The 20,548-nt window shown below is 35.1% G+C and overlaps 1 protein-coding gene across 37 annotated transcripts in view; it reads left to right on the plus strand.

Moving 5' to 3' along the window:
* The window catches only part of PHKB (phosphorylase kinase regulatory subunit beta), a 218,466-nt gene that overhangs the window by 36,669 nt on the left and 161,249 nt on the right, over window positions 1-20,548 (plus strand). For all 37 annotated transcript variants that reach the window (XM_070613575.1, XM_070613562.1, XM_070613560.1 and 34 more), the window contains 3 exons: window positions 3,215-3,314; window positions 7,885-7,992; window positions 11,012-11,092. In XM_070613575.1, coding sequence (XP_070469676.1) covers window positions 3,215-3,314; window positions 7,885-7,992; window positions 11,012-11,092 — 289 coding nt within the window. The remainder of the gene's footprint in view (window positions 1-3,214; window positions 3,315-7,884; window positions 7,993-11,011; window positions 11,093-20,548) is intronic.

Genomic DNA, 20,548 nt, shown 5'->3' on the forward strand with positions numbered 1-20,548 from the left:
TGGCATTTCTGTTTTTAATTTTTTGAGAAATTTCTATACTGTTTTCCATAGTGGCTGCAACAGTTTGCATTCCCACCAGCAGTGTATGAGGTTTCCCTTTTCTCCATGTCCTGTCCAGCGTTTGTTATTTTTTTGTCTGTTGATTATAGCCATTCTAATGGATGTAAGGTGATATCTTAGTGTAGTTTCGATTTGCATTTCCCTGACGACTAATGATGTCAAACATCTTTCATGTGCCCATTGGCTATCTGTATATCTTCTTTGGAAAAATGTCTGTTCATATCCTTTGCCCATCTTTTGATCGGCTTGTTTGTTTTTTTGTTGTTGAGTTGTGTGAATTTTTTATATATCTTGGAGATTAACCCCTTGTCAGATATATGATTTGCAAATATTTTCTCCTAATTGGTGGGTTATCTTTTCATTTTGTTCCTAGTTTCTTTTGCCTTGCAGGAGCTCTTCAGTCTGATGAATCCCACTAGTTTATTTTTTCTTTTGATTTCCTTGCCTGAGTAGACATGGTATTTGGAAAGATCCTTAAGATCTATGTCAAAGAGTGTATTGCCTATGTTTTCTTTTAGAACTTTTACTGTTTCGGGTCTTACCTTCAAGTCTTTGATCCATTTTGATGTAATTTTTATGTATGGTGTAAGAGAATGGTCAACTTGCATTCTTTTACAAGTGATTATCTGATTTTCCCAACACCATTTATTGAAGAGTCTTTCCTTTCTCCATTGTATGTTCTTAGCTCCTTTGTGTAACATTAGCTGTCCATGGATATGTGGTTTTAATTCTGGGCTTTCAATTCTGTTCCATTGACCTGTGTGTGTGTTTTTGTACCAGTACCATGCTGTTTTGATTATTTTAGCTTTGTAGTATATTTTGAAGTCAGGGATTGTGATGCCTCCAGGCTTGTTCTTTTTTGAGAATAGCAATTCATTTGTTAACAGAATATTGACTTGAAAGACTATTTTCAGAGTGTTTAAATGTACATACTGGAAAAACAAAAACTCCAGGCAAATGTGTATGAGATACCTTGCAGTACTGTCCAATGGAGAGAAAGGATGCTTTCTCCCAAGAAATCAACCCGTTCCCTTCCAGTGCTAGGTTCATCACCATTTTAGGAGTTGAACAAAATAGGTGGTCCTCGCTTAGTGCGAGTAAACAATTATGTCATCTAGCTATTTATACCAAACAATATTCTGGTTTTATTTACCTTGAAATTTGCCTGTGGGGAAATAATGCACCAATGATAGGGTTCACATGTCTAGTTTCTTCATTTGTTATTTAATTATGGAATTCTGCTTTAGATATAAATTCAAGAGTTCATATTATAGGAATATCAGATCAACACTTGCATATAGCCTGTATCAATACGTTGTCTAGAATTAAATTAAAGTTTTCATTTATTTTTTAAAGTTAAAAGTATTCTTCAGATCATATTAAAATTTGATTTTGCATCCATAGAACTTCCTAAAGAGAGTAGAATATTACCAATTCCTGGTAGAAAATAGAGGAATTATTTTGAGTCACAAGGTTCACTTTAATCTTAGGAAAGGTAATAAATATACCCTAATGGCCTAAATGTTTTTACTAAAATGCAGCTGCTCCTTTATTTTCTCAGTTAGAAGAGACATATTCTTCTGATTACTGTATTATTTGCAGAAGAAAGAACAAACAGCAGAACTTCTTTAAAATAGAAAGATCATTTATTGGAATTGAAAGATTCTAGAATATTTTAGTTGTGGTCTAATACTTATTGACATGAGGGGTAGAGAATTATTTTAATGACTTGATTTCGTCTTTGTCTGAATTATTTTTTTGTTTTTAGATGAAGTAGGAAATGTACATAGAACATTTCAGTGAGTTCATTATACTCCAGTTGTGGTATTTACTCCTTATATCAATGCTTGGTCCACTGTTATTCATACCATAATTTGCCTGTGAAAACGCTTGTGTCTCCCAACAGGGGGTATAATGGAGCAGAGAGCAAAATCATGCTCGTTTTGCTGCATTGTCTGTATTTGAAAGGAGGAATTATATTCTGATGATGAATAAGTTACTTTTTTTTTTTTTTTAAGATTTTATTTTTTCCTTTTTATCCCCAAAGCCCCCCGGTACATAGTTGTATATTCTTCGTTGTGGGTCCTTCTAGTTGTGGCATGTGAGACGCTGCCTCAGCGTGGTTTGATGAGCAGTGCCATGTCCGCGCCCAGGATTCGAACCAACGAAACACTGGGCCTCCTGCAGCGGAGCGCGCGAACTTAACCACTCGGCCACGGGGCTGAATAAGTTACTTTTTACTGACATTCACCATACTATGTTAAAATGATCATCATTCTTCCTAGTAGTGGTGTATGAGGCCTGCAGTTAGAAGAGGAGGTAATTATAGTATACTTTTTAAGGAGGCAGGTTATGCTTTTTATCAAGTGAGGATGATTGCCAGATATTTTAGTTAAGATTTAGTGAAACAATGGATAAGCTACTTTTATTTTTCAGTAGTGGGTAATAATCATCCACCTTTTGAAGGTCACTGATCCATAATAAAAAAGGAACTTAAGAAGAGAAGAACATCTTAACCTAGTTTGATAGTTAGATTTTAGCTGTTCTTTCTTTTTAAAAGCAAGAGATTTAAACAATCGTCAATCGACTTTAAACTAAGATCTGAGAGTACAAAACTTCACGCCCAAATCCATCATGTCTCGTACTGCGTGTGTGTTTAGTTGAAGGCCTCCTTGACCGTGTGCCCACCCTGGCATCATTAAACACGTGGCAGAGCAAAGCAGGCATGTGGCTACCTTAATCTGTGCTTCCTTGAATCGAAATGGTATTGCTGTAACCTAAAGGGATTGATTTTAAAAATTGCCGTTTTGTTGTAACAGTGAATTTTAAAAATCTTTTGGTAGATTCTTCCAATATAGAAATATCCTTTAAAATTTCAGGCAAGTCAATGTAGAAAATATTGTATGCTATTTTTAAAGAAATTGGCTTACTTCCTTACAAGAAGGAAGAATCTGCAGAAGTTTCATCACAGGATTTTTTTTTTTACTGCGGCATTTCTACATCTGCCGGGAAAATGGAGTTTCACTGTTGCACAATTAGTAGATGTTGCCAGAACTCAGGATTAGCCAGATAGTTAAATACTTAATTATCAAAAGCTCTGCTTCCTTTTCAAATGCATTTCCAATTTGTTTCATGAGTTATCTCTCTCACCCAGGCGCATTGATGATGACAAGGGAAGGACCCATGAGCTGGAGCACTCGGCTATAAAATGTATGAGAGGAATTCTGTACTGCTATATGCGTCAGGCCGATAAGGTAAAACACTGTGGTGTGGACTGGAATTCTCATTTCGTTCTGAAGGATTAATTTAACCAGTATAGCAATAGAATTTTCTGAGGAGGAATTTACTTGCAAAAGGTAAAACCACATCCTAGGGCAGTCTAGATAGGTTAAAACAGCTTCTGCCTTCCTAGTTCAGGGTTTTGAATACTGAAATTTGAAGAAATACTTTAAGCAAGAGGTGATTGAGAATTGGTATATAGGCTTGAATTTGTTTGTATTTTGCATCTGGTGTTTGCTTGATAAAGACTCAGTTTCTCAGGAACCTCACAATATTCATAATTCTAACTATTATTATATTACTTAAGGAAATCCTTATCAAAGTTCCTTTGGCACATGTGAATGCTCTGGCTTAAGTCAACTTTAGTTAAAAAATATAATCATTTATTTAAATGTAAAGAGTTCAGCAATTATAGAGTTAGTTAACAGCATTATTACAGTTACAGGATTATTGTGGAAATTAAAGAAATAATATACATAATAAAATCTTTTAAACTGTAAAGCTCTATATACATATGATATTCCCCCTACTTAACTGCATCTCTGTGTCCCCTGATCCTAATACAATGCATCCATATATTTACATCACTGTGTCTACGGTCCCCAGGACAACCCCCAGGTTTGATGATTCTTTAGCAAAGATGCACACTGGTAATTATGCAGGCAATTTTGATCACCTAATATCTTGTATGTTTTTGTCATTGCATATTATATTTTATGCTTGAAAAGGATCTAAAAGTTGTGATAGCACATTTTCTTCTTGAGATCTGTATCTAAAAGTTAAAACTGAAAAAAAAATCATTTATATTCTGCACCAGACTATGGCAACAAGAAAATGTTAGTTGGCAGAAAAAGTAAATTTATTCACAAGCTGATAATAGATGTGTGACAAAACTATAATTTGTCTACTGAGATTTGACTTTGTAAATCATTATAAAGGTTTTTCAATGCTTGAAAAAAAGTAGTATGTCACATTGACATACTTGAATTAAATTAGTATGTCATATATATTGAAGTAATTGTGATTAAAGTTATTTTTTCCTAAGTGTGAGAAGTTTACTATTTATTTCACATTTATCATTTCATGAATGCCTAATGTCTGTGAATTCACCTTTTCTTTCAAGGAAACATTGTGGGAGCCGTGAATTTCATGTGTTTGCCAAACAAGCAGACAGACTTAAATTAGAGTTGTTTCTCAGACGGAAGGAAATGATGTAATATGAAGTTTTTTCTTGGTGGCTTGTTTAGCCCATTGTTAATGTCCCTTTCTAAATATTATTCAACCTTACTAAACAGTCTTGACACTTATGTCTTCTTTTGAATGTGTCTGAAGCTGTCTTGAGTTTCACTTAAGCTGTCTTGAATTTCTTAAAGTATAGGATTAGCATTTCTTTGCTTATGTAGGTGCAGTGGTTGACCATTAAAACAAGTGTGAATTGAAAGAAGGTATGGATCACATTAGGATTGGGTATTTATGCATACCACAAAATGTAGGGTTTTACAAATTTTAAAGTGTTTTCATTGCTATAATCTTTGTTCATACCAGTAACTTTTTAGAGTCAGAGTGGAGGATATTACTATAATCCGCATATGAATGAGAGGGCTTGACTCAGGGAGATTGAACCATGCACCCTCTCACTGCCTCCCACCAAACTTTGCTTCACTCTTATTGGTGCTCACCATTTCCTTCATGACTCCTTAGCAATAGAGAATGTTAGCATACTTTAAAATGTGAAACTTCTGTGGGCCTTTCCTTAGACTGAAGTGAGGCATATTTATAGTGTTCATTTATGAACCGAAGGCTCATCTTCTGTGTCTTCTGAAGTAAAACCATGACTTAGAATGTCTAAGGCTCCTTGCTTTTATTGATTTCTCATTGTGAAACATGCTTCCTGACATATTTTCTAAAAATCCTACCTAAAAGAGATATTTTTAATTTATTATGGATTTGAATAGAGTTGTCCTTGATTTGCAGAATGTATAGCAGTCTGATTTCTATTACTGTTTTGCCACTTGTCTTAATTCCTACTTATTAATGTTATGTATTTTTTACCTCTAAATCTTCGTATACCTGTTCTCTCATTTACTCTCTTTTCTAATACTCCTTAAGGAGAAGTACTCAGAATTTTTCAAAATTGACTCAATCTGCCGTTAGGAGTTTGGAGGGCAGAGATATGCTTTACAATAGGCTATGAATGTTGCTGTCCCTACTTATCTACTTAAAAAAATTGTTTAAAATGCTCCTAAGTAGTTTCTAATTCATGAGAAATCACTAAATTTTTATAAAATGTATTCTTTCAGGATTCCCTTATGAGATGATTTTTCCCACCTAAGTACCTATTTTAAGGCTATAAATCAAGAATAGATGATAAATACTCACTTACCTTTTCCTAAATCATTAGCTGTTTATTCACAATGATTAAAATTTTCAGGAAAAGTCCAAATAACATACAAGCAGAGAAAACATTATTCAGGATTTTTTTTAGTCTAGAAAATTTTGCTTTAATTATTCTTTATTTTTACTTATCAGATGCCAGACATCATATAAAATACGAATCACTGTCCCCTTGTTTTTACTGCTTTTAAGAGTACTTTTTGTCTATAATTCACATATAACACGCCCCATTAATTTTCAAAACTTACAGAGTTTAGGTCTTATTTTTTTCTGAAATTTTATATTATTTGTCTTTTAACGGCTTTAAGACCCAGAACATAGTTATGTAATTCCCCCATTTGAGCATCTTTAGTAGTTGCCTTTCCCCTGACACGGTGATTGAATATAAATTCTCTTGCTGGGTACTTGCATGTTTTGAAGACAAATGACAAATACCGCCTTGTCAACTGCAGCAATCACTTTATTAAACTAATAAAACCGTATCCTTTTATAACCTTATTGAATGGGCAAAATGTATTTTTGTCTAAGACTACAGAATAATGTTCAACACCTTGAGATAATAATTGTGGTAGTGTGAAAGGAGTGACCACAGTGATTTCTATGCGTGTAGTCTAAGACTGTTGCCAGCAGTTTCAGATAGTGGGAAAGATAGCCTTCTCTCCTTCTCTGAGTTAACGCTGGATGGCTTGGTCACTTTACAGACAGAGGATATACATCCCTACTTTTACCCTTGTTCTCTCACACTTGATTACCTAGTCATGGGTCCCAACTTTCGTTTTGTTGACTTCAGTCATAGCGAGGGCTGTATGTTTGTGCTGGGCTCCTGGAGGGTGGAAAGTTGCATTAATCCTTCAGCACAGTACTGCCCAGTAAACTTTCTGTGATGACAGAAGTGTTCTACATTAGTGTGTCGAGCAGCGCAGAAGCCCGTAGTCACATATGGCTGTTGAGCGCTTGAAATGTGGTCAGTATGACTGAAGGACTGAATTTCTAACTATTTATTGTAATTTAATTAGACACATGTAGCTAGTGGCTATTATAATGCATAATTTAGCTTCTAGAAGCTTATAAGATAGTGGGAGATACAGACAACTAACAAGAATAAAAGACAGGAGAAGTAATTGAGGGATAAGCACCCTGATGTAGGAGTCCAGAGAAAGGAATTTCAGTGGGAGTTCAGAAGGGACTTTATAAAAGACAAGGTTTTTTGAGATGGGATTTTAAGGATGAGAAGAATTTTGAAGATAGAGAAGAGAATATGGTTCTATGTGGTTTCTTAGCCAAGTGAAGCAAGGCAAGATCATAACCACCCAGATATTATAATCGCTTATATCTTTTCAAAGAGAGAAGAAAATCATTGCCTTTTATAGAGCTATGTGTCATCCTATTCATCTCATACTTCCAGAGACTAGCACGGTACTTGGCATACACTTGGTGTCGGTAAATGTTTGCCAAATTGAATTGAGTAGGACCTAAAAGAGTAAATGGATTTTTTTGTCCTTGGAGTTTATCTGTTAGATTGTTTACTATTTACTTAGTATTCTAAAATAGTTAAATTTTATGTTCAATTAATAAGTAAAGGATTGGCCTAGGTTCTCTTGGAATTGATGCCTTAGTAATTGAGAATTTATGTGGAAAAGGAATGAAAACATGTTGACAAGAGCATAGGTTACAATTTGTGATCCTTAGAGAAAGAAATAGACCTGAGGTTTGAACACTTGATTAGAATGTGGCCTAAAGCACTTTTTCACTGAATGTCTTGTAAACATGACCCGATAGCAGTACAGTGGGTACAATCTCTGAAATCCTGTCCCACAGAGTAAACCATTATTGGACTCAAAAATAAAATGCAAAACATTGAAAAAGCCATTGCTACTCCATTAACATGCTCTCTATTACACTTGAGTTGATATGTTTGTGAAATATCAATTAAGTATTCAACAATCATGTTAACTCTGTGAAGTTAGTAGTTACGAGTTTTATCTGTGTTCTGTTTCTTTAGAAAAAGTAACATTTCTGCTTTGTTCTGTAGTCTGCCTATAAGCTATAGCTTTCCTCATTAAAAAGTTTCATGAAAAATAATTTATAATCTCTAATCTTGGATGAGAATGTGAATTACTAGCATTATTTAAATTTTATATTTGATTCTAGGTTCAGCAGTTTAAGCAGGATCCACGCCCAACAACGTGTCTTCACTCCGTTTTCAATGTGCATACAGGAGATGAGATCCTCTCCTATGAGGACTATGGTCATCTTCAGGTAAAAAGAGAAGATTACAAGTTTTCTTCTTCTCTACACTCTACGTCATGGAAGATTTGAGGCTATTTACTACTTACTATTTAAAAAGTAGATTTCATAGATTGTTCAAAATAGAAGTAGGAAATCAACCATGAAATGAAGGTGTGAAATGCCAAGCACCAGGGCTGAATTAGTCATTGTGAGTGAACATTAAATCTGACTGAGTTCTTGGTCTCCAAGCAAAAAGGGCAACTGGATAGATTATAGTATTACTATCTAGAAGAAGGAATCCTACAGTTCTTTCAATGACAAAAGCTTGTACTTGTTATCAAATTTAGAAGAATTTCAACACTTAGGAACTAGGGAATAAAAGACAGTTGACAGTGATGTAACAGCAAATCAGAAGTTTTTGTTACATGACTGTTCATTTTTAATATTATCAACTTTCTATAAAGCTAAAAGCATACCAGTAAAATGAAATTCCAAAAGGCATTTCTGGAGTCTATAAATTTTCTCTTATTTAACATATTAAATTGTATCCTATGCTAAGAATACACTGTAGGATTTCATGTTTTTACTTTTTTTCTCTCACATCTGTGTACTGCTTTTAGCTGGAGATCCTGTAGCTGCGTTTCCGGGATACAAATATTATACATGCTATTTGTCTTTCATGGATTTTCTTCCTGCATTTGGTTCTGTGATCTTTAGGACAGACTACTTATTATTCATATATTCCTTACTAAAATAAGAGTGTCTCCTTTTTATGCTACCTCTCTCTAGAGATCTGAAATGTCTTAATTTAGTATGACTCCTTCATGCACAGAGAGTGCAGTGTCCCCATTTTTATACAGCGGAAACTCATTCTTATTTGTAATCAGTTCCTTGGAGAATTAGTGTTATGTGAATAGGTAGTTTCTTAACCTTCTCCTTCTAGTTATCACATAATTAGAATTTCTGTACCTTTTGCTTTGACAAATATGTTTACTGTCTGAAATAGGGTTTTCAGAAGATAACAGCTCATTTATTTTTGTATCCCAGGATTTAAGCTCAGTACCTGGCACATAGTAGGTGTTTGGTACATGCTGGTCACCCTGTTATTTGGCTGTCCCTTTACAATTTGCCGCTTACTGATGCTTTCTCACAGAAGCATCCCCAAAGTCAGAGCAGAGGGCTTGGAGGTGTAGTTTTCAGTGGCTGTCCTTAGGAATGAAATTTCTTTGAAATCACTCTGACAGGCCAGTGTCACTGCTGTAAGAAATATCTGGGTGAGCCTGGCAGAGGGATGATGCACTTCTCCACCATGTTCTGAGAAGGTCACTGAAAAGTATATTCAGTCTAAAGAACCTAAAACCAGAATCCTATATCTTATCTTGTGCCCCACTTGGATCTTAATAAGACCCTGATACCCACTGGACTTTGAGTGCTGGAAGTCAGGAGATGTCCAGCATAGTCCTGGTTCCTGAGAGAGCTGCCAGCAACGCTAGGCCCTGGTGGCACAGGGCTGCTTTGTCCAAGGGCTCTAAGGCACAAATAATTTTGTGCCCCAACTTTCTGTCAGTTACTCAATAAGGATTGGAGGAGAGTCAAGGGAGACAAGCAAATTTACATCTTGCCTTCTCTTTGTTTTTAACTCGTTAGCAATTTCCTACCTAAATGAAACATTTTCACTACTTTGTATTTATTTATTTAATAACAGCCTTATTGAGATAAAGTTCACATGACATAGAATTCACCTATTTAAAGTGTTCAATTCAGTGATTTTTAGTATATTGATAGACTTGTGCAACCACTCTCACAATCAGTTTTAGAACACTGTCATCATCCCATAAAGAAATCCTGCACCCATTAGCAGTCACTCCCCATCTTCCCCAAGACCCCAGCCCTAGGCAATCACCAGTCCGCTTTCTGTCTCTATGAATCTGCCTATTTTGTACATTTCATAGAAACGGAATCATACAATATATATATAATCTTTTGTGACTGGCTTCTTTCATTTAGGATAATGTTTTCAAGGTTTGTCCATGTCGTAGAATGTATCTTTCACTGCCTATTTACTTGAAACAATTTACACATCCCATTCAGGATCCTGTGAGAATCTTTTTTTGTTAAAGTGGATATTATTGTCTTCATTTTTTTTGTTTGCTTAGGTCATATAATGTCTATCTTTAATAGACTAGTATACTAAAAGAAGAAAATAACTCACTTGTTTATAAAACTCATTTGTTAATAAATATATTTTAAATTATATGCTATACCATTGTTTAAAAGTAATGTGTCCCTGTAGTTCCTTTCATAAATTCTGTATTCTCTGAAAATAAGACTGTTTTCAAGATGCACTGCCTCTTATTTATGGTGTCCTGGCATCATTCTATCGCCTTACTTGCCAAATACGTTTTTCATTTACATACGTTTGAGATGGATTAACATTGCGTACCTGCCTGTGGGGCAGCACTGTTCCAGAGTAGGAGTACTTTAGACCTAGAGTTTAGAAATAAATCTTTGGGGGCTGGCCCCGTGGCCGAGTGGTTAAGTTCGCGCGCTCCGCTGCAGGCGGCCCAGTGTTTCGTTAGTTCGAATCCTGGGTGCGGACATGGCACTGCTCATCAGACCACGCTGAGGCAGCATCCCACATGCCACAACTAGAAGAACCCACAACGAAGAATACACACAACTATGTACCGGGGGGCTTTGGGGAGAAAAAGGAAAAAATAAAAAAAAAAAATCTTTAAAAAAAAAAAAAAAGAAAGAAATCTTTGAAAACAAATGTTACAACACACCTGCTAACAGTCCTACTGCAGCTGTATTCCTAATCAGGTGTTAACCATTATGATGAATTTGAAGATTTTAGAGTTTTATATGCAAAGCTAGGGTTTTATTGTGAACTAAATCCACAGCTTCTTTATTTCTCAATAGAAAAGGAAATAGTTTTTTATGCTGTTATTAGAGCAAATGACTTGTAATTTTAACTTTTACGTTTAATTTCATAACATAATATTTTTGTTGTTTCCTTTAACCTTTTAACATTAGTGTTTGTTTTCAGATAAACGCAGTGTCACTCTATCTCCTTTACCTTGTGGAAATGATTTCCTCGGGGCTGCAGATTATCTACAACACTGATGAGGTATGATTTCCTCAAATTCTTTAGCACCAAATTTAATCTCTGAAAACATATTTTTTCTTTTTACTTTTTAAAACATTTTTAGCTTCATAAAAATGGGTTATTCTTAAATTTGTATAATCTGAGACTGGATCAAAAAGTCTTTGTATTTTCAAAGCAAAGCACTTTAAAAATGAACAAAATATATAACAAGTTGTAAAACTTTACTCCTATGAAAAGGCTCTATTTCAGGTTATCTGAAATAAAAGCTTGTAATTTTCTGAAAATTTTAGTAACGATGAAAATAAATAGCTTCGGAGATTTTCTCGGAGTTATGATGTCTCTTTTCAAATCATTGCTTTTTGTAACCCATCCTTTTAAAAGTAAAAATATACTTTTATCATATTGTATTATTTTTATTTGTGGGACCTCAGTAGAGTTCTTGATGTTTTTTAAAAGATAAATGCTGTGTTTTTATTCTTATTAGGAAATTTGAAAAGAATTCATATCTAAGTTGAGAGACTTTTTTTCATAGACACTAATGCTTGAACAAATGTGCAGACGCACATGCTGACATGTTTTGAAATGTGTCACAGTGGAAGCGAAAAGCTTTTATTATTGAGATGGTATATACAATGAGAATTCTGTCAAAGAATAGGCATGCTGTCTATACTTGTTATTATTCCTGTCCTGTGATCCCTGCAGGAGAATAATTGTATCATATATCAAACACCACAATCGTCAGTGGACTGGATTGAGGGTGCTTGAAATTGGTACTTGTAGTCCTGCTGTCTAGTAGTTTATAGTCTTGTGCGTCCTTCCAGTTGTGCTTTTTAAATACAGTAAGTAAAGTCTATTTAGAAGTGAACATAAAGAAGAAACAATGATAAGAAGAAATTAATAATACCCACTTAAGGTTTCTTCTGTTTGATTCATCAAAGAATTACATGTTTTCATTTCAGTTTTTATACTTTTATGAAATAAAAGTATTCAAATATTTTGGGTAGAGGTGGGGTTGGGAGACTTCTATTTCAGACCAATCTTAACCAGACATCTGAAAATGTAAGACAAATAAAAGAAGCATTACTCTGACTGGGGAGAGGAGAGCTCCCAGAACCAGCTCATTTAGCTTCTCATTTCTTTTCACCCATAGAAACCTCAGAGCACTGGGAGAAGTATCCCAGGTCCCAGCAGAACACAGTATGAGAACCATTTACAATAAGTAGCAACTAACGTTGATGGTTGGAAGTGATTTCCCATTGGTGTTACTAATAGTAGTGGTAAAATCGCCTTGGCTAGTGGTGCCTTTGTCTTGTTTGGTATTTCATTTTCATTTTTAATTTTTAGCATTTATTTTTTGCTTTCTCAGTATCTACCATATTCATCTTAAATCTTCATTTGTCAACTGACATTTTTTCATAAATAGGATATTGTTTTAACCTTTTTATTGTTTTCTGTTGCTTAACTGTACTTAGGCAATTTTGGTATTTTCTATTTTTTTCTTATTTGTTATTTCTTGACCTTATAGGTTTTCTTTGGTACATATATAATTTTTATATAAACAATATCAATAGGAATTCAAGATGTACACTTAAAATCCTGGAATAATAAAATATGTTTTTGCTGCTCACTATCTTTTTCTTTGAGATTCCATATATTTTGCCAGGAATCACATGGAAGGGCAGTAAATGGGCCTGCATTTTCTTTCAGTAAATGAAGTTCCTTGTATCAAGATATTTCAGAGAAATGAATCCTCTGAAAGGTGATGTGACTTGGAACCATTTTCTTTCCTAATTGTATCTTATGCCCTGGAATGGGAAGTTGTTAGTCCTATCTCTGTTCTTCACTTCACAACCACACTCACATCTCAGGGGAATCTAAGGGCCTGGGAAGGAAGTGGGGCTACCGCTCATTTCTTTTTCTATTTACTATCAAAGTTGTAATTTGCCAAAATCCTTATTTTTCTTAGGATTGGAAAATACAGAGTTTGGGGATATATGTATATACATACACGTGTAACACACACACATACATGTAATGTTATATACATATTATATTGTCAGCACTTTGAGTTTTTCAATGAGCCATTTCCTTCTTTTGACAATTGATCATATCTTCACTGATTCTCTTGTTTTTGTAAACTTTATGCCCACATTGTAGTTTCTTAAGGAAAAGGTCCTTGTCTTAACAGTCGTGTGTAACCTCCCTAAGGTGCAGTGAACAGATTGAGTGCCAGTGTTTGTGCGGATGAGCCTTGCTGGGGAACATACTTCCTAAGGGCAGGAACAGTAGTATACACTCATTTTCAAACATCTTTCCTCCACACACGTATCATGTTTCATGTCTGCATTGGTGTCTGAAAGTAGTGCAATGCACAGATAGTGGTTTCTTATTAAAAATAAAAAGTCTTTTTATTAAAAACTGTGAAAAAGACAGAGTTCTCTAGTTCTGCCCTGATGCTGTTATTTGCTTTCTCTTTTTTATCTGGAGAGAAACCCATAATATATGTTAAACTTAAACATTTTTAATATAAGTTTATAAATATTATATATGTATGTTTAGAAATATTATGTATGTATTATATATTTGTCTATGTAATAAAAGTTTGTAAATATATAGGCATTAAAATATAAATATTTATGTGTAAATATAAATATATATTATGTATATGTGAATATATGAATATACTTATTTTTAATATAAGTTTATAAATATGTATAAGTTTATAAATATTATATAGTTAATATTTGTTTATATTACTTAAATATAAAGTTCATCTAAGTTAGTCCTTCTGTCTACTAATGGAGAAAACTAACTTAATCTGTTGGAGGGGGGGCAAAGTAATGAACTACCATAACATTCTTTGAGGATATTGTTGTCCACTTCTGAAATTCTTTATTGTTATTCAGTGTCCCCACGTTGTCTGATTGGGAAGACTTTAGTCTTTTCTTTTTTACTATATCATGAAAATTTCACTTGGCTTACTTAAAAATTTGTAAACACCTTTTATGGGCATTTAAGTCAAGTTGTATTATTTAGTATTTAATGATATTGAAAAATGGGTATTATTTTTCTGTTGGTTGCAGTATCCTGGATCTGGCAAAGTTTATGGGTTTTTTTTAGTAGAATTTTTATTAGGATGACATAAATAATTAATTTTTTCCCTGAAATCCCGATATGAAAATTCTTTAGAATTGAACACACCTGCACTTGTCACCTGTTACATTATGAAAGAGTTAGAAGAATAACTCCTCATCAAGGACAAATTATTTTAATATTTTGGGAAAAAAACAGGAGGTAGTTCTGTCAAGAAAAGACTTATTCTTTGATTTTTAATATATCTGGAATTTATGCATACAAATGATCACTGTTTTAGGATGGGGATGTCTTTTTTTAATAATTCCAGAGTATTACAAGGATAAGTGGATTTTCTGTCAGTGTTTATAGATGTGTAAATGTATTCCAATTTGTTCAACAAACATTTGAGGACCTTCCATGTGTAAGAAACTATGATAGGTGATAGGATAAAATGGTGAATAAGATAGCGATCTCATCTAGACTTGGGGAATCAAGGAAGTTTTTCTCTTTCAGGAAGTTTCCACATCCAGGTTGTTTTCTGAAGGCAGCGAAAGAATTAGCTAGGTGAAGCAGTGGAATAAGAGCATACTAGGAAGAGGTATGTAGAAATAATCAAACTTGGGAGAGAGTATAGATTATTCCAAGAACTGGAAGAAGCTTCACTTCTAACTTTTTGGAGGCAACCAGAAACTTAGTGGGGTACCCGCCATAACAGAAATTTGTTCAACTTTCTGTAAATCTGACAATAAAACCAAATAAGCTTATTGTTTAGCCTCTCTCACTGCAAAAATATGGAATACTAGATAAACTAAAACAAAATTTATTTTAAGAAACCAATTAAGTAACCAAGCACAAGTGAAAGAAAAGGAAATCCCTAGATGCCAGCAATGGAGAGAGAATTAGCAAATTAGCACTGGATCTGGTGTTATGGGTAAGACCAGGCGCCTAATGGATTCACTGATATTGTATCACTTAGGTATTATAATTTCTTTAAAAAGCACCCCCAAATTAATGTCTTATAAACAGCTTTTTTCCCCCTCCTAGCCTATAAAAGGGCTGGCCAGTTCTGCTGACTGTGACCAGGCTCAGCTGATCTTGGCTCAGCTTGCTCACGCAATTTGTGGCCACTTGACAGATTGACAGCTGATTTAGGATGGCATTGACTAATATAAGCCATCTCTGCTCTACATAGTCTGTCATCCTCCAGAAAGGAGCTACCCTTGTTTTTATAGTAAAGTTAGGGATCTGAGGGGACAGATACACATGAGGCCTTTTGAGGCCTCACCTCAGGATTGGTACATGCTCACCTCTGCCACATTCTGCTGGCCAAAGCAAAATCATGCTTCTGACCTCTTGATGGAAAAAAAGTGTTAAATAATGTTTCAAAGCATGTGGATAGAGAGACAGGTGGATAATTGAGGCCATTTTTGTGATCACTGTACCATAGATCTTATGGGCCAGGAGCTCGAGTTTCAAAAAGCTCACATTGGAATAAGACACGTTCTCTTGGGCTTACTCAAAATAAGGTATTTCCTGTGAGTGCTGTGCATAAATTTAAACAGAATTGTGCTCCTTATGGAAGGAAGACAAAAACACTTCAGCCCACTGGCCTAGAGAACAGGAAGCTACTGTTGTCTAGGACCCTAGATTGAAACCTAAAACCTGTGCTGTATGCTGATGTGGGGTCTGAAACAAAGATAAACTTGCTTTTTAGGTACATATCCACAAATGAAAATCTTTGCTGAAAATCAGTTAAATAATACAAATAGTAATTACAAATTGCATAAGAACGTTATTCAAAGCAAATAACCAGATACAGCAAATAGAAAAGCTTGTCACTCCAAGATTTTAGATAATAGAATAACTATTTGAAAGAGACTCTTAAGATAAAAATTTTTAAATTCTTAAATATTAATAGAGACAAAATAAAGAATGAAAAAGAACCAAATATGAGTAGAAATAAAAATATAAACAATTAAAAAGTTATTGGACATTTTAAAGAGTAGATTGGACATTGCTGGAGAACAAATTTATGAACTGAAAGATAGTCCTGGGGAAATTAGCCAGAATATAGAACAGAGAAGTAAAATGATAGAAAATATGAAAGAGTTTAAGAGTAATTGAGGATAGAATGAAAACATCCAAAATATGTTTCACGGGGAAAAAAGGATAGAATTAGGAAAAGGCAGTAGTTGACTCATAATCTTAATTGAGGAAAACAGGAGTCCTTGTGCAGAATAGATAACAAAATTCTCCACTCCAGCCACCCCTCCCCTCTGCATCCCTCACTGGGAAACCCCTGGGAAATTATAGGTCAAGTGAGAGAAGAAACTTGGGTTGCTAAATGACATTGTAGAATTAATCTGCCATACCAACCTGTGTTTTAAGAAGATTTAAAGATTTTTTCTGAGTTCATAATAGTTTACATCATTATGAAATTTCATTTGTACACTATTCCTTGTCTGTCACCACGTACGTGCTCCCCTTCACCTCCTGTGTCCATCCACTATCCCTCTTGCCCTGGTAACTGCTGAACTGTTTCTTTGTCCACATATTTGTTTATATTCCACATATGAGTGAAATCATATGGTGTTTGTCCTTCTCAGTCTGGCTTATTTCACTTAGCTTAATTTCCTCCAGGTAAATCCATGTTGTTGCACATGGGATGATTTTGTCTTTGTTTTCTGGCCAAGCAGTATTCCATTGTATATAGATACCACACCTACTTTATCCAATCATGGGTCCATGGGCACTTGGATTGTTTCCATGTCTTGGCTATTGTGAATAGTGCTGCAATGAACATAGGGGGACATATGTTACTTTGGATTGTTGATTTCAAGTTGTTTGGGTAGATACCCAGTAGTGGGATAGCTGAGCCATATGGTAGTTCTATTTTTAGTTTTTTGAGGAATCTCCATAGTGTTTTCCACTGTGATTGCCCCAGTTTGCATTCCCACCAGCCATGTATAAGGGTTCCCTTTTCTCCACACCCTTTCCAACATTCGTTATTTTTAGTCTTAGTGATTATAGCGATTTTAACAGGGGTAAGGTGGTATCTTAGTGTAGTTTTGATCTGCATTTCCCTGATGATTAGTGATGTTGAACATCATTTCCTGTGTTTATTGGCCTTCTAGATATCTTCTTTGGAATAATGTCTGTTCATATCCTCTGCCCATTTTTTGATCGGGCTGTTTGTTTTTTTGTTGTTCAGTTGTGTGAATTTCTTATATTTTATGAAGATTAACCCCTTGTTGGATATATGATTTGCAAATATTTTCTCCCAATTGGTGGGTTGTCTTTTGGTTTTGATCGTAGATTCTCTTGCCTTGCAAAAGCTCTTTAGTCTGATGAAGTCCCACTTGTTTATTTTTTCTTTTATTTCCCTGTCTGAGAGGACATGGTATTTGAGAAGATCCTTTTAAGTTCGAGGTCAAAGAGTGTACTACCTATATTATCTTCCAGGAGTTTTATGGTTTCAGGACTTATCTTCAAGTCTTTGATCCATTTTGAGTTAATTTTTGGGTATAGTATGAGATAGTGGTCTACTTTCATTCTTTTGCATGTGGCTGTCCAGCTTTCCCAACACCATTCATTGAAGAGACTATCTTTTCTCCCTTGTATGTGCTTGGCACCTTCGTCAAAGATTAGCTGTCCGTAGATGTGCGGTTTTCTTTCTGGGCTTTCAGTTCTGTCCCATTGATCTATGTGCCTGTTTGTGTACCAGTACCATGCTGTTTTGATCACTGTGGCTTTGTAGTACATTTTGAAGTAGGGATTGTGATGCCTCCAGCTTTGTTCTTTTTTCTCAGTATTACTTTAGCAATTTTCGATCTTTGGTTACCTCATATGAATTTTAGGATTCTTTGTTCTATTTCAGTGAACAGTGTCATTGGGAATCTGATTGAGATTGCCTTGAATCTGTAGATTGCTTTGGGTAGTATGGACATTTTGGATTCCTTTTATTCCTTTCTCTTGCCTAATTGCTCTGGCTAAAACTTCCAGTATTATGTTGAGTAAGGGTTGTGAGAGTGGGCATCCTCCTCTTGTTCCTGTTCTCAGAGGGATGATGTTCAGTTTTTGCCCATTGAGTATGATGTTCGCTGTGGGTTTGTCATATATGGCCTTTATTATGTTGAGGTAATTTCCTTCTAGCCCCCTTTTGTTAAGAGTTTTATCATAAATGGCTGTTGGATCTTGTCAAATGCTTTCTCTGTGTCTGTTGAGATGATCATGTGGTTTTTATTCCTCATTTTGTTGATGTGGTATATCCCGTTGATTGAGTTGTGCGTGTGGACCCATCCCTGTGTCCCTGGAATAAATGCCACTTGGTCATGATGTATGATCTTTTTGATGTATTGCTGTATTCGAGTTGCCAATGTTTTGTTGAGGATTTTTGTGTGTATGTTGATCAGCGATATTGGCCTGTGGTTTTCCTTTTTTGTGCTGTCCTTGTCAGGCTTTGGTATCAGAGTGATGTTGGACTCATAGAATGCGTTAGGAGCGTTCCATCTTCCCTAATTTTTGGGGCTTGAAAAGGATAGATATTAAATCCTCTCTGAAAGTTTGGTAGAATTCTCCTGGGCTTTTATTTTTTGGGATGCTTTTGATTACTCTTTCAGTCTCTTACCTTGTGGTTGGTCTATGCAGATTATCCATTTCTTCTTGATTCGGCTCTGGGAGGTTGTAAGAGTCTGGGAATTTAACCATTTCCTCTTGATTGCCCACTTTGTTGGCATATAGCTTTTCATATTATTCTCTTATAATCCATTGATTTTTCTGTGGTATCTGTTGTTATTTCTCCTCTTTCATTTCTAATTTTATTTATCTGAGCTTTCTTTTTTTCGTTGTAAGTCTGGCTGGGGGTTTGTCAATTTTGTTTATCTCTTCAAAGAACCAACTCTTTGTTTCATTGATCCTTTCTGCTGCCTTTTTTGTTTCACTAGCATTTATTTCTGCTCTGATTTTTATTATTTCTCTCCTTCTGCTGACTTTGGGCTTTGTTTGTTCCTTTCCTAATTCAGTTTGGTGTAGATTGAGATTGCTTATTTGGGATTTTCCTTGTTCGTTAAGGTGAGCCTGTATTGCCATGAATTTCCCTCTTATTACTCCTTTTGCTGCATCCTATATGATTTGCTATGGTATCTTTTCGTTTTCATTTGTCTCCAGATATTTTTTGATTTGTCCTTTAATTAGACTTTAATGCTCCAGTCTTGTTCAACAGCATGTTGTTTAGTCTCCACATCTTTGTCCCTCCCTCAGCTTTTTCCTTGTAGTTAATTTCTACCTTTGTAGCATTGTGATTGGAAAAGATGCTTGTTATTATTTGAATCATCTTAAATGTATTGAGGCTTGCTTTGTTTCTCAGCATATGGTGTATCCTTGAGAGTGTACCGGGCATACGTGAGAAGAATACGCATTCTGCTGTTCTTCGGATGGATTGTTCTGTATATGTCTGTTAAGTCCAAATGGTCTCGCCTTTTATTTAATTCTGTTGTTTCCCTATTGATTTTCTGTCTGGATGGTCTATCCCTTGATGTGAGTGGAGTGTTGAGGTTGCCTACTATTATTGTGTTGTTATTAATATCTCCTTTTAGATTTGTTAATAGTTGCTTTATGGACTTTGGTGCTCCTTTGTTGAGTGCGTAGATATTTAAAAGTGTTATTTCTTCTTCATGGAGTTTCAAAGTCCTGGGCTTTAACAGTGTCTGATCATTGGGTGTCATTGAGGATATAGACTCCTTTTCTCCTACTCTGCCATCTTTAGCATGGGACATTTATCCAAATAATCGTAATATAGATGCTGTTCTTCTAGGTATTATGTCTACACTAGTAAGTAAGAATTGAGAAAGAAGAAGGGACTTTAAAAATAGTTTCTAGAAGCCTGACCCAGTGACTTCTGCTTAATATCATCAATCAGAAGTTGGTTGCATGATCACTCCTGCTGCTTGTGAAGTTAAAATCAGTGTTTTGTTAGTAAGAAGGAAAGTGAAAGTAGATATTGGTGATCTACTAGCATTATGTGCTGGAACCAAGTTGTGTTTAATTCCAGAAATGCAAAGATGATTTAAAATGAAAAAATCCATGTAATTTGATTCATCACATTAGCAAGTTAAGGTAGAAAAACCGTATGTTCATCTCAATAGATGCAGAAGAGATAGTTGGTAAAAATTCATCACCTACTCTTGAAAAACATTCTTGTAAAATAAGTAGAAAATGCAATTTTCTTTACCCAATAAAAAGTATCTTGGTGGCCTAGTGGTTATGATTTGTGCTCTTGCTGCCGTGGCCCAGGTTCATTTACAGGTCAGGGAACCAGACCACCTGTCTGTTAGTTGTCACATGGTGGTGGCTGCATGTTGCTGTGATGCTGAAAGCTATGCCACTGGTATTTCAAATACCAGC

Source organism: Equus przewalskii, chromosome 3 (genome assembly GCF_037783145.1).
Source record: "Equus przewalskii isolate Varuska chromosome 3, EquPr2, whole genome shotgun sequence".
In the NCBI taxonomy this organism is placed as follows: domain Eukaryota; kingdom Metazoa; phylum Chordata; class Mammalia; order Perissodactyla; family Equidae; genus Equus; species Equus przewalskii.